Source organism: Nerophis lumbriciformis, linkage group LG03, assembly GCF_033978685.3.
Source record: "Nerophis lumbriciformis linkage group LG03, RoL_Nlum_v2.1, whole genome shotgun sequence".
Classification (NCBI taxonomy): Eukaryota; Metazoa; Chordata; class Actinopteri; order Syngnathiformes; family Syngnathidae; genus Nerophis; species Nerophis lumbriciformis.
This window is the reverse complement of record NC_084550.2, coordinates 65,923,931-65,938,133: the sequence shown is the minus strand read 5'-3', so window position 1 is coordinate 65,938,133 and position 14,203 is coordinate 65,923,931. Positions and strand designations below refer to the sequence as shown.

At 41.2% G+C, this 14,203-nt stretch overlaps 1 protein-coding gene across 1 annotated transcript in view; it reads left to right on the top strand.

Moving 5' to 3' along the window:
* The window catches only part of LOC133577118 (uncharacterized), a 110,447-nt gene that overhangs the window by 70,424 nt on the left and 25,820 nt on the right, over positions 1-14,203 (top strand). The window contains exon 10 of the mRNA XM_072912878.1: positions 4,294-4,455. Coding sequence (XP_072768979.1) covers positions 4,294-4,455 — 162 coding nt within the window. The remainder of the gene's footprint in view (positions 1-4,293; positions 4,456-14,203) is intronic.

Genomic DNA, 14,203 nt, shown 5'->3' with positions numbered 1-14,203 from the left:
TATCCTGCATCCTCTTTAAAAGTCCAACATTTTTCCCCGTCAGATTTGGACAACCATCTGTTGTCACACCTGCCAGCTTGTCCCATTTCAGTCCTAACATGTCCAAACACGCATTTACCTCTGTGAACAAGTCATTACCTGTGATTGTCCCTTTAATTGACTGCATGGCTGCCAGCTCCTCCGTGAATTGAAAGTCTGCAGTTATCCCACGTAAGAAGATGAGCAGCTGGGCGGTGTCACGTACATCGCAGCTCTCATCCAAAGCCAGCGAAAAACAGTCAAAGTCGGCCGTTCTGTTCTTCAGCTGAAGCTCCAAGTTTCTAGCGATGGTCTCAACCCGCCTCGTTACAGTGCGTCGGGAGAGTGACACGTTCTCAAATGCGCCCCTCTTCTCCGGGCATATCAGCGCAACAGAGTCCAATAAGCACTCCTTAATAAACTCTCCGTCAGAAAACGCCTTACTTTTTCTGGCGATTTTGTGAGAAATGACGAAACTTGTCCTGACGGCTGCATCTCTGGGGGTGTGACATTTGGCAAAAAGTCCTTGTTGGGTTGGCAGTTTTACCATCAATGCATCAGCCTCCCTTGCGCGCTCTTCATCAGACAGATTACGGTATTTTTCGTCGTGTAGTGGCGATTCAGATTATATTCTTTAAACACAGCAACCTGTGTACCACAAATTAAGCACACGGCTTTACCTTTAATTTCTGTAAAGAAATACTTGGCAGTCCATGTCTTGTTGAAAACACGTCATCAACTTTTCTCTTTTTAGCGTGAGCTGACATCTCGGTGGTAACTGGGCATCACTTGTCGTTGTGCACCTTCACTCACAGGTTACACCCGGACATACGTCCATAAATAACACTTTTCAAAATAAAAGCAGCACAGTTGTATTGCACGCACGACATAGATGTTTTTAAAAATGTATTTTGTAATTTGTGATTGCCGCTGTTCACATTCACTCACAATCACACACGCGCATACGTCCACACCAGTGACGTGCAGCCACTAGAGGCAGGTGAGGCGGGGCCTCACGAGCCATCATGGAAAGAAAAAAAATTTAAAAAGAAAAAAAATTAATTAAATTGTTATATGTATCCAGTGATTATACTATAAAGGTATTTTCCATTTAACTTAACCAGTTTTAGATTATTTTTATTCAAAATCGCTGAATTTTCACATTTACCGTTCAAATACTGAGAAGAGACGGTGCGGTGAACAGCAGCCAGTTGAGGCACGTCACTCAGTGCCTCAACATGGATTGCGGACTCGGCTAACTGCTGGCCTGCTGTGCAGTGAGACTGTATTGCTATATGAATTATATTATACATTTCCATAGTTTAGTTAGCTGAGGTATATAATGTACAGTGTATTTTGTCAACAACTGTATGTGTGTAACGTATTTCTTGTGCTGAGCGATCATAAAACGGCTGCAAAAGACGCACTGGCTGAGGCTCGCAGTAATCCCGCCTCCTGCACCTCCGCCGTAGAATGTACCCCCTGATGGGAGTGTTATATCAACTAAAGCCCACACTTAAACTTTCCACGTGCAAGATTGAATCTATTTAAAAAAGTTATTTCATAAGAAGCCAAAAAGTGCAAAAACAATAATGTTGGTGTTGGAGGAGTTGTGAATGACTGCAGGGCCACAACATTAGGTACACCTGCAGACTGCAGGTGTACCTAATTCACAACTCCTCTAACACGAACATTATTGTTTTTGCACTTTTTGGCTTCTTATTAAATACAATTTTTAACCTATTTTTATGGGCTTTCCTCTTTGTGATGTTAAGTTCCTGTTATGGACTGTTATACAGTATATGCCTTGAGCTCTTATTTTGAAGGCGCTAAGAGCGGAAGTGATGACACATTGGAGTGGAGCGGAGGTTTTTGAAAGAAGGTAAATAAAGTGGTCCTCGTGTAAACTGGAGCCTCCGTGTTTGTTATTTTGTAGTTTCATACAGTATAGGCGACATTTATAAACCCTCGGTTACACTTTTTTAAATAGATTCAATCTTGCACGTGGAAAGTTTAAGTGAGGGCTTTAGTTGATACAACACTCCCGTCAGGGGGTGCATTCTACGGCGGGGGTGCATTAATCCGGCACAACAGCGGCGCATGGACTTCATTTATAAGTAAAGGTAAGACCATAATAAAGTTTTTTTTATTAAATGTGCTTTTTTGTGTGCTACAGTTTGTATGTGTAAAGTTAAAGTTAAGTTAAAGTACCAATGATTGTCACACACACACTAGGTGTAATGAGATTTGTCCTCTGCATTTGACCCATCCCCTTGATCACCCCCTGGGAGGTGAGGGGAGCAGTGGGCAGCAGCGGTGCCGCGCCCGGGAATAATTTTTGGTGATTTAACCCCCAATTCCAACCCTTGATGCTGAGTGCCAAGCAGGGAAGAATGCTGGTATGAGCTTTTAAACATAACCCGTTAACTGCTGCCAATCAAATGGTGAATAAGATACTCTTTAGGGTTCATATGTTTGTAAATCTGACTGTGATGAAGTCAGTGCCTCACCAGCCATCAACCTCACCGCACGTCACTGGTCCACACAGAAGTAATACATATAACGCTTTTCAAAACAAAAAGCAGCACCGTTGTATTGCACACTCGACATAGAAACTTTTTAAAATGTATTTTGTAATTTATGATTGGCCGGAGTTCCTTAAGGCTCTGGATGCTGTGGGGCTGTCTTGGTTGACAAGACTCTGTAACATTGCGTGGACATCGGAGGCGGTACCACTGGATTGGCAGACCGGGGTGGTGGTTCCTCTCTTTAAGAAGGGGAACCGGAGGGTGTGTTCTAACTATCGTGGGATCACACTCCTCAGCCTTCCCGGTAAGGTCTATTCAGGTGTACTGGAGAGGAGGCTACGCCAGATAGTCGAACCTCAGATTCAGGAGGAACAGTGTGGTTTTCGTCCTGGTCGTGGAACTGTGGACCAGCTCTATACTCTCGGCAGGGTCCTTGAGGGTGCATGGGAGTTTGCCCAACCAGTCTACATGTGTTTTGTGGACTTGGAGAAGGCATTCGACCGTGTCCCTCGGGAAGTCCTGTGGGGAGTGCTCAGAGAGTACGGGGTATCGGACTGTCTGATTGTGGCAGTCCGCTCCCTGTATGATCAGTGCCAGAGCTTGGTCCGCATTGCCGGTAGTAAGTCGGACACGTTTCCAGTGAGGGTTGGACTCCGCCAAGGCTGCCCTTTGTCACCGATTCTGTTCATAACTTTTATGGACAGAATTTCTAGGCGCAGTCAAGGCGTTGAAGGGATCTGGTTTGGTGGCTGCAGGATTAGGTCTCTGCTTTTTGCAGATGATGTGGTCCTGATGGCTTCATCTGGCCAGGATCTTCAGCTCTCACTGGATCGGTTCGCAGCTGAGTGTGAAGCGACTGGGATGAGAATCAGCACATCCAAGTCCGAGTCCATGGTTCTCGCCCGGAAAAGGGTGGAGTGCCATCTCCGGGTTGGGGAGGAGATCTTGCCCCAAGTGGAGGAGTTCAAGTACCTCGGAGTCTTGTTCACGAGTGAGGGAAGAGTGGATCGTGAGATCGACAGGCGGATCGGTGCGGCGTCTTCAGTAATGCGGACGCTGTATCGATCCGTTGTGGTGAAGAAGGAGCTGAGCCGGAAGGCAAAGCTCTCAATTTACCGGTCGATCTACGTTCCCATCCTCACCTATGGTCATGAGCTTTGGGTTATGACCGAAAGGACAAGATCACGGGTACAAGCGGCCGAAATGAGTTTCCTCCGCCGGGTGGCGGTGCTCTCCCTTAGAGATAGGGTGAGAAGCTCTGCCATCCGGGGGGAGCTCAAAGTAAAGCCGCTGCTCCTCCACATCGAGAGGAGCCAGATGAGGTGGTTCGGACATCTGGTCAGGATGCCACCCGAACGCCTCCCTAGGGAGGTGTTTAGGGCACGTCCGACCGGTAGGAGGCCGCGGGGAAGACCCAGGACACGTTGGGAAGACTATGTCTCCCGGTTGGCCTGGGAACGCCTCGGGGTCCCACAGGAAGAGCTGGACGAAGTGGCTGGGGAGAGGGAAGTCTGGGCTTCCCTGCTTAGGCTGCTGCCCCCGCGACCCGACCTCGTATAAGCGGAAGAAGATGGATGGATGGATGATTGGCCGGGCCGCAGAATGCCCAGGTCTGCCCTAAAGGGTAACAAATGTGTTACATTTATTGACCTGCCCATTGCTCCAGTTTGTGTCTGATATGTGTTGTATGTTGTTAATTACCAAGGACCCAATCCTAAATGCATTAAATACTCATTTTTTTTGTCAGGCGGTGGCATTGGCCTTAGGTTTGATGGTGGTGTTAGCCTTAGCCTTTGCTGCTTACTACGCCTACAAGACACGCAGCAAAATCTGGCGCCATGGTGAAGCGAACATCTACTGGGACGAGCCACGGGTCGGGCAGTCGGAAGGGCGGAACGTACAAGACTGGGTAAGAAAGGGCTGGGTTTTTTTTTCATTCATTCACTTTCCCCCCGCCTATCATTTGTTCAAAGCCAAAGAAAGAAAAGGTTAAAGTCACCACTCATTATCCCAATGGACTTTTCCGGGGAAATGGCCTTACGCACGTTTCTTACAAAGCGTTGTTGACCCAGAGATAATATAAGTTTTATCTCTGGCACACCCAAGTTTCACTCTGACTGATCATTAACTAGCAATAGCTGCAACGACAGTACACTTAGTCTGATCACGTGACAAGAAGCCGCGTTAAGTCGTCTCCTGATTGAACTCAGGAGTTTCTTATTTTAAATTATTCACACTAGGGTTGTCCCGATACCAATATTTTGGTACCGGTACCAAAATGTATTTCGATACTTTTCTAAGTAAAGGGTACCACAAAAAATGGCATTATTGGCTTCATTTGAACAAAAAATCTTAGGGTAAAATAAACATATGTTTCTTATTGCAATTGAGGAACAATTTTGTCCTTAAATAAAATCGTGAACATACTAGACCAGTGGTTCTCAAATGGGGGTACGCGTACCCCTGGGGGTACTTGAAGGTATGCCAAGGGGTACGTGAGATTTTTTTTACATATTCTAAAAATAGCAACAATTCAAAAATTCTTGATAAATATATTTATTGAATAATACTTCAACAAAATATGAATGTAAGTTCATAAACTGAACATCAAATCAAGTAAGGCTATTCCATTCATTACAATGCAACAATGCAATATTCAGTGTTGACAGCTAGATTTTTTGTGGAAATATTTATAATTGAATCACTTGTTTATTTTTCAACAAGTTTTTAGTTATTTTTATATCTTTTTTTCCAAATAGTTCAAGAAAGACCACTACTAAATAAGCAACATTTTGCACTGTTATACAATTGAATAAATCAGAAACTGATGACATAGTGCTGTATTTTGCTTCTTTATCTCTTTTTTTCAACCAAAAATGCTTTTCTCTGATTAGGGGGTACTTGAATTAAAACAGGGAGTACATCACTGAAAAAAGGTTGAGAACCACTGTACTAGACAAATTGTCTTTTAGTAATAAGTACACAAACAAAGGCTCCTACTGTATATATATTGGAGTATAGCTAGTAGGGCTGTGAATCTTTGGGTGTCCCACGATTCGATTCAATATCGATTTTTTGTTTTTTCCAATTCAACACGATTCTCGATTCAAAAACGATTTTTTTCCGATTCAAAACGATTCTCTATTCATTCAATACATAGGATTTCAGCAGGACCTACCCCAGTCTGCTGACATGCAAGCAGAGTAGTACCGTATTTTTCGGACTATAAGTCGCAGTTTTTTTTCATAGTTTGGCCGGGCTCCAGTGCGACTTATATATGTTTTTTTTTCCTTTTTTATTATGCATTTTGGGCAGGTGCGACTTATACTCCGAAAAATACGGTAGATTTTTGTAAAAAGCTTTTATAGTGAATTACATTTATTATAGCGCTTTTTCTCAAGTGACTCAAAGCGCTTTACATAGTGAAACCCAATATCTAAGTTACATTTAAACCAGTGTGGGTGGCACTGGGAGCAGGTGGGTAAAGTGTCTTGCCCAAGGACACAACGGCAGTGACTAGGATGGCGGAAGCGGGGATCGAACCTGCAACCCTCAAGTTGCTGGCAGGGCTGCTCTACCAACCGAGCTATACCGCCCCACAATAATTGTAAAGGACAATGTTTTATCAACTGATTGCAATAATGTCAATTTGTTTTAACTATTAAATGAACCAAAAATATGACTTATTTTATCTTTGTGAAAATATTGGACACAGTGTGATGTCAAGCTTATGAGATGCGATGCAACTGTGACACTATTGTTCTTTTTTTATAAATGTCTAATGATAATGTCAATGAGGGATTTTTAATTGTAACTAATATTGATACTGTTGTTGATAATATTCATTTTTGTTTCACTACTTTTGGTTTGTTCTGTGTCGTGTTTGTGTCTCCTTGATTTTTTAAAAATGAGAATCGATTCCGAATCGCACAACGTGAGAATCGCGATTCGAATTCGAATCGATTTTTTTCCCACGCCCCTAATAGCTAGGTTGGTAGAGTGGCCGTGCCAGCAACTTGAGGGTTCCAGGTTCAATCCCCGCTTCCGCCATCCTAGTCACTGCCGTTGTGTCCTTGGGCAAGACACTTTGACATTGATTCTGCTATTGCAACTGTTTTGTCGAACCTATCGAATATTAATGTTACGCTGTCGTGGCATTATGATGCCGGAGGTCGTCTTTTCAAGATGCAGAGGGATGTCAGGAAGCGGCTTGCAGGTGAGAAGAAATTATTTATTCTAGCTGCAGACAAAAATATGCTGCACGGTGCCCACGGCACGGAAAACAAGAAAGATAGCCAAAAGATGCTAGTAACAATAAAGACCAAGAGCGTAAATGAGAACCTAACTTGTTGCATGGGAGCAAACAAAACCACCAGACCGATTGAGGCCAGGGCATAGACTAAATAGCTCTCTGATTAGTGCAACAGGTGAGCGTCCCGAACACTAACCAGAGGCAGGTGAGAGTAATTTTTAATTTTTTTTTTGTCATAAAAAAATACAATCATGTGTGCTTACGGACTGTATCCCTGCAGAAAGTATTGATCTATATTGATATATAATGTAGGAACCAGAATATTAATAACAGAAAGAAACAACCCTTTTGTGCGAATTAGTGTGAATGAGTATAAATGGGGGAGGGAGGTTTTTTGGGTTGGTGCACTAATTGTAAGTGTATCTTGTGTTTTTTATGTTGATTTAATACAAAAATTAACTTTTTTTTTCTTTTTTTTTTTCTTGTGCGGCCCGGTACCTTTTTTTTTTTTTTTTTTGGTTGGTTTGGTTTTTTTGTTTGGTTATGTTCTGTTCGGTTTAAGACTCTATAGTTCCTGTTTACGCTCCCTTGTTTGGTCACCATGGCAACTCATTGTTTTCACCTGACTCATTTGACCATACTTGCCAACCCTCCCGGATTTTCCGGGAGACTCCCGAAATTCAGCGCCTCTCCTGAAAACCTCCCAGGACAAATTTTCTCCCGAAATTCAGGCGGAGCTGGAGGCCACGCCCCCTCCAGCTCCATGCGGACCTGAGTACGCTTTCCCACGATATAAACAGCGTGCCTGCCCAATCACATTATAACTGTAGAATGATGGAGGGCGAGTTCTTGGTTTCTTATGTGGGTTTATTGTTAGGCAGTTTCATTAACGTTCTCCCAGCGCGGCTACAACACACAACAGCAGCAGACACTTTTTTGTCTACCTAAAGCAGTTCGTCTGCCGTAAACAGCAATGTTGTGACACTCTTAAACAGGACAATACTGCCATCTATAACATCAATAACATATATGGCTTTTAGAGAGTGCAGTGCACAACTGCGCACACAACAAGGAGACGAAGCAGAAGAACGAGGAAGATACAGCCATGGCGACGCTGACGACGAGTAAGATGAAGAAATACGCTTTGTTGCACCTTTCCTGCCTGAGTCCGGCGATTAGTTGCAAATCTTGCTTTATTGATTGCTTGCACACAGCCAATCCAACACAAAACAAACTAGTCCCCGCCCGCACTCACGCTACCGCTCCCTCTCTTCTCTCGCCCACACACTCACTGACGTCACTCACCTCACATGCTCACCTATTAAAGGGCCACACACACACATACGCTACTCTCATAACAGCTTGTAAGTTCCAAGCCGCAGCTGCGATTGGACCTGGATAGCCTCCGGGAAGAAGTAGTGGACTACCAGGTGCTTGGCACTGAAGATCTTCCGCAGGAAGCAAAGATTGACCGGTTTTGGGCCATGCTCGGTAGAAATGGAAGATTCCAGACCCTAATGCATTTGATGAAAGCACTTTTGTGCGTGCCACACATCAATGCATCATCAGAGAGGGTGTTCAGCATGGTTAGAAAAATAGTGACAGAGAATAGAACAAGGATGGACAATTCAACCCTTCACTCAACAATGAGTAGATGAGTGTTATGTGTGTGTGTATATAAGTAAATAAATGAACACTGAAATTCAAGTATTTCCTTTATATATATATACATATATATATATATAATAAAATAAAATAAAAAATATATAGCTAGAATTCACTGAAAGTCAAGTATTTCATAGATATATATATATATATATATATATATATATATATATATATATATATATATATATATATATATATATATATATATAGATATATATATCTATATATCTATATATAGAATATATATCTATATATATCTATCTATAAAATAAAATAAAAAATATATAGCTAGAATTCACTGAAAGTCAAGTATTTCATAGATATATATATATATATATATATATATATATATATATATATATCTATATATAGATAGATATATATATCTATATATCTATATATAGATATATATATATATATCTATATATATATAGATATATATATATATATATATATATCTAAGAAATACTTGACTTTCAGTGAATTCTAGCTATATATTTTTTATTTTATTTTATTATATATATATATGTATATATATATATAAAAGAAATACTTGAATTTCAGTGTTCATTTATTTACACATATACACACACACATAACACTCATCTACTCATTGTTGAGTGAAGGGTTGAATTGTCCATCCTTGTTCTATTCTCTGTCACTATTTTTCTAACCATGCTGAACACCCTCTCTGATGATGCATTGATGTGTGGCACGCACAAAAGTGCTTTCATCAAATGCATTAGGGTCTGGAATCTTCCATTTCTACCGAGCATGGCCCAAAACCGGTCAATCTTTGCTTCCTGCGGAAGATCTTCAGTGCCAAGCACCTGGTAGTCCACTACTTCTTCCCGGAGGCTATCCAGGTCCAATCGCAGCTGCGGCTTGGAACTTACAAGCTGTTATGAGAGTAGCGTATGTGTGTGTGTGTGTGGCCCTTTAATAGGTGAGCATGTGAGGTGAGTGACGTCAGTGAGTGTGTGGGCGAGAGAAGAGAGGGAGCGGTAGCGTGAGTGCGGGCGGGGACTAGTTTGTTTTGTGTTGGATTGGGTGTGTGCAAGCAATCAATTCTAGCTGTAAATATACTCCTCCCCTCTTAACCACGCCCCTAACCACGCCCCCGCCCCACCCCCGACCACGCCCACGCGACCCCCCGACTCCCACCTCCCGAAATCAGAGGTCTCAAGGTTGGCAAGTATGCATTTGACACACGCACCTGGCTCTAATCATGACATTATTATTTAAGCCTCTCTTTTTCCGTTAGTCGTCCTGGCGACATTGATGTTCATTTCTGCTCATGCTGGTTTTCATGCCATAGTTTCATGCTCGTATTTTTGCGATTGCTCTGTTTATGCTTCATGCCATGCCACGTAAGTTTGGTTTTTTCAAGCCACAGTTGAGTGAGTTTTTTAGTTTCATGTTACATGTCCTAAGTTTTTTTGCCTTAGCTTTCGCGTGTGTTAGGCACGTGCGCCTTCGGGTTGTTTTCCGTTTTTGTTTGTATCCCTGTGTAGTCCTTTGAGTTTGAATAATTAAATCATGTTTTTACCTGCAAGCCTTGTACGGTCAAGTCCGTTTGCATCCCAGGAAAACAATCCTCGCAGTAAGCTGCGCAAAAATCCACGTTTTGACAATTTTAAAGTTTTGGTGTTGTTTACTTGAGTCATATTGTGTCAAGACTTGGTCCTTGGGTTTTGTTTTTCCGGAAGGCAAAGGAAAGTTGGCTCGGGCGAGATGGGAATGTGAGTACATATTTATTTTTACTATAACAAAAAGAACAAACAAAAGGCGCGCACAAGGGCGGAAGTACAAAACTTGACTATAAACACAAAACTTGCACAAAGGCAGAAACTATGAACAATGAAACAAAACTTGCAAACTATGGCATGAATAAAGAAAACTTACTTGGACGAGAAAACGGCATGAAAAAGAGCAGCAAGGGTCATAAGGGTGTGTGGAGAGTGTGTCAGGGGTATGATGTCGCCAGACAGACAGCCTGGCAACTGGAAGCTTAAATAATAGTGACATGATTAAAGACAGGAGCGTGAGTCGTGAGGGCAGGTGAAAACTAATGGGTTGCTAAGGTGACAAACAAGAGTGCACAATGAGTCCAAACGTGGAACAGGTGAAACTAATGGGTAACCATGGAAACAAGACAAGGGAGTGAAAAGCAGGAACTAAAAAGAGTCCAAAACCAAGCAGAACATAACTTAAACAAAACATGATCACACAGACATGACATATTGCAGTCTACACTTATCTCTTATGTATGACTGCCATCTACTGGTTACATTTATCATTACACAATGTACCAAATAAAATTGCTTCGAGGTCGGTGAGCACAACCAGAATTATGCCGTACATTAGGCGCACCGGGTTATAAGGCGCACTGTCGATTTTTGCGAAAATGAAAGAATTTTAAGTGCGCCATATAGTCCGAAAAATACGGTACATCATGTATATAAAACCTTAATGGAGATGTTTGGATGTTTTTTTTAAGTGCTTTATAGGCAGAATAGAGCGACTCACATATACTCCATTGTAAGCGGACTTTTGATGGCATTTATTTACTAGTTAGAATGTATACACAAACATTTAAAATGTGTGTTTGTCTTACATAAGGATTGTGAACCATAGGCCAAATTCCCCCAGTTTTTTGGAACTTTTTATTTTTTTAATTGCTATTGTATTCTTTAATTTAAAAAGTTTTAATTCAAGTATCTCTACATTTGTAAAAGCCTTGAGCACGAGTCTGCACACATGCATTGTACAAAAATGCTAATTGCTTTTTTTTATATCTGCCCATCCATCCATTTTTTTTTTATTGTCTGTCCCTTTTGAGGTCACGGACGAAAAGGTGGACAAGTCTGCTTTTCATATCAATCACAGAAATAACTGTAGCTACTAAAATCATAAGTCCCTGAAGCTATTCACCTTCAGATGAGTTCCTCTCAGTCTACCTATGTTCCTTCTCTGCATTTTTTCCCATAATAGTCCTTTATTTGGTTGAACATTTTAGCGTCTCCTCATATATTGTAAAATATATAAGTATAAAACAAAGTATAAGTGAATAATATGTGTAATGTTGTAAGACATACAAACACATACAGTGCACTAGGGTTGTCCCAATACCAATATTTTGGTACCGGTACCAAAATGTATTTCGATACTTTTCGTTACTTTTCTAGATAAAGGGGACCAAACAAAATGGCATTATTGGCTTTATTTTAACAAATAGTCTTACGGTACAAAAAACATATGTTTCTTATTGCAATCGAAAAACAATTTTTTCCTTAAATAAAATAGTGAACATACTAGACAACTTGTCTTTTAGTAGTAAGTAAGCAAACAAAGACTCCTAATTAGTCTGCTGACATATGCAGTAACATATTGTGTCATTTATCCACCTATTATTTTGTCAACATTATGAGGAACAAGCTGTAAAAATGGATTATTAATCTACTTGTTCATTTACTGTTAATAACTGCTTATTTTCTGTTTTAATATGTTCTATCTACACTTCTGTTAAAACGTAATAATCACTTATTCTTCTGTTGTTTGATACTTTATATTAGTTTTGGATGATACCACAAATTTGGGTATTGATACGATACCAAGTAGTTACAGGATCATACATTGGTCATATTCAAAGTCCTCATGTGTCCATAGACATATTTCCTAAGTTTATAAACATAATAGGAATATTAGAAAAAGGAAAAAAGATTTTGTGACTGTCAGAAAATCACAAAACTTTGTGTTTCCACGAATTCTCGGCAAGAGGACAATACCTGTCTTTGATCTTACCAAGCAAAAGGCTTGTAAAACTCCACTGTGTACGATGGGAAGCGACATGAAGGTGTCGGTTTCTTTGATCTATTGCGATCCACAGGAAGATCTTGTCTTGACCAGAGAGGAAGCAGGACCTGACGCAAGCTCCAGGTATCTTTTCTCTGAAGGGCGACGGCTGTTTACGACCCCCTCTCCCCTTAGAAACAGCTGTTGCCATATAATCAGGGAAAGTCCAAATAAAAGAGGAGGCGTGCGATCCTTTTGTCAGAGTGTGGGACGACACTGTACAAGAGAGTACAGGTGTACACGCTCTCCTCATTGAGCTAAATTGAAATCTGTCTCTGTTTAATTCCTTGCTTCTTGTCTGTTTAATAGATGTCATCGGGGTTTGAACCTGACAGTGACAATAAAAAATATTGATGTAATCATAGTAGAATCGACTAGATACGCTTTTATACTTGGTATCATTATAGTGTAGATCCACCCATTGCATTTGTTTACATTCAGGCGCGCTAGCTTTTTGTTAGCGGCGACGCTGGTGAGCTATTGTATCCTCCTACGGTGTGTAGCGAAGCATATTTAGCTATTCCTCGTCCTGCAGGGATGATACTTGATGATATTTGTCACCATGGAGGCGAGGATTAGTGATTTAGAAGTAGCTAAAACACTGCAGACTGCGGATGGATGTTAGCCGCTAGCGAGCTAGCCACGTCTTAAAGCACCTCTTCCGGAGGGCGTTTCAGTGTTATAACTTCACCTTCATTGTCAGTTTTTAGGCCAAAATGTGTCCATTCTTCCATTTCTGTCTACACACTGTGTCTGCTTGTAAGTACTCTGTGTGTGTGCGCTGCCGAACATGCTCCTCTGCTGTGACTATGCCTGACTATGTCATGCCTGTTAAATAAATAAATTGGGAACCGGTACTTTTCAAACAGTATAGTACCGTTTTTGATTCATTAGTACTGCGATACTATACCAGTACCGGTATACCCTACAACCCTACAGTGCACTATAATTTAATATTTATTACAAAATGTATAAATAGGTTTCATACACTTTTCACATCTCAGGATGCTCATTATTAGCACACCTGCAGCTATCTATCACAAGTTGAAATCTGACATTGCTGTAACATTTAGCAGTTATTCATGGTTCTTTCCCCTCCTAGCAGGGGGCCCTTACGTGGCGTTCAGCAGAATAGTACAAGCGCATGCTCTCCAGCGTGCCTCATTACGAGGAGAGAAGCGATACAATTAGTTTAACCACAGATACGCTGGCCTACATTCTCCTTGTGATTATGAGGCGGCTCCATCTGAATGCGGGGCCCCGTTCTGGGCCAGTCACGTACCGCGGTGAGGATGCTTCGCCTTGCAGGGAGGCATATTTAATGTATGGGCCATGTATAATGTATGGTAAGGGGTCGAGTTGCCACCGCGCTGCTGTGTGAATCCCCCCCCCCCCTGAGTGGTGGCGGTAAATGATTCAGCCTGGGTGGCATCGCCTAAAAGTTATCTCCTTGAAGAGAAGTGTAATGTTTGACGGAGGCATAAAGCCCGATGTCAGAATGCCTGATATAGCACATGAATGGGGAAAAAATGAAAATATCAGGTTTATATTTCCAAACTATAAAGTGGTTTTGTTTACAGGAGAAGTGAAGTAATTACAGGAATACAAACAAAATAAACGAAAACTCAAACTTTAAAAAGGCTTTATAACATACTTGCCAACCTTGAGACCTCCGATTTCGGGAGGTGGGGGGCGTGGTTAAGAGGGGAGGAGTATATTTACAGCTAGAATTCACCAAGCCAAGTATTTCATATATATACCGGTACAGTATATATATATGAAATACTTGACTTAGTATTTCGTCAAGTATTTCTTATATATATATATATATATATATATAATAAAATAAATATATATTTATAGCTACAATTCACTGAAAGTC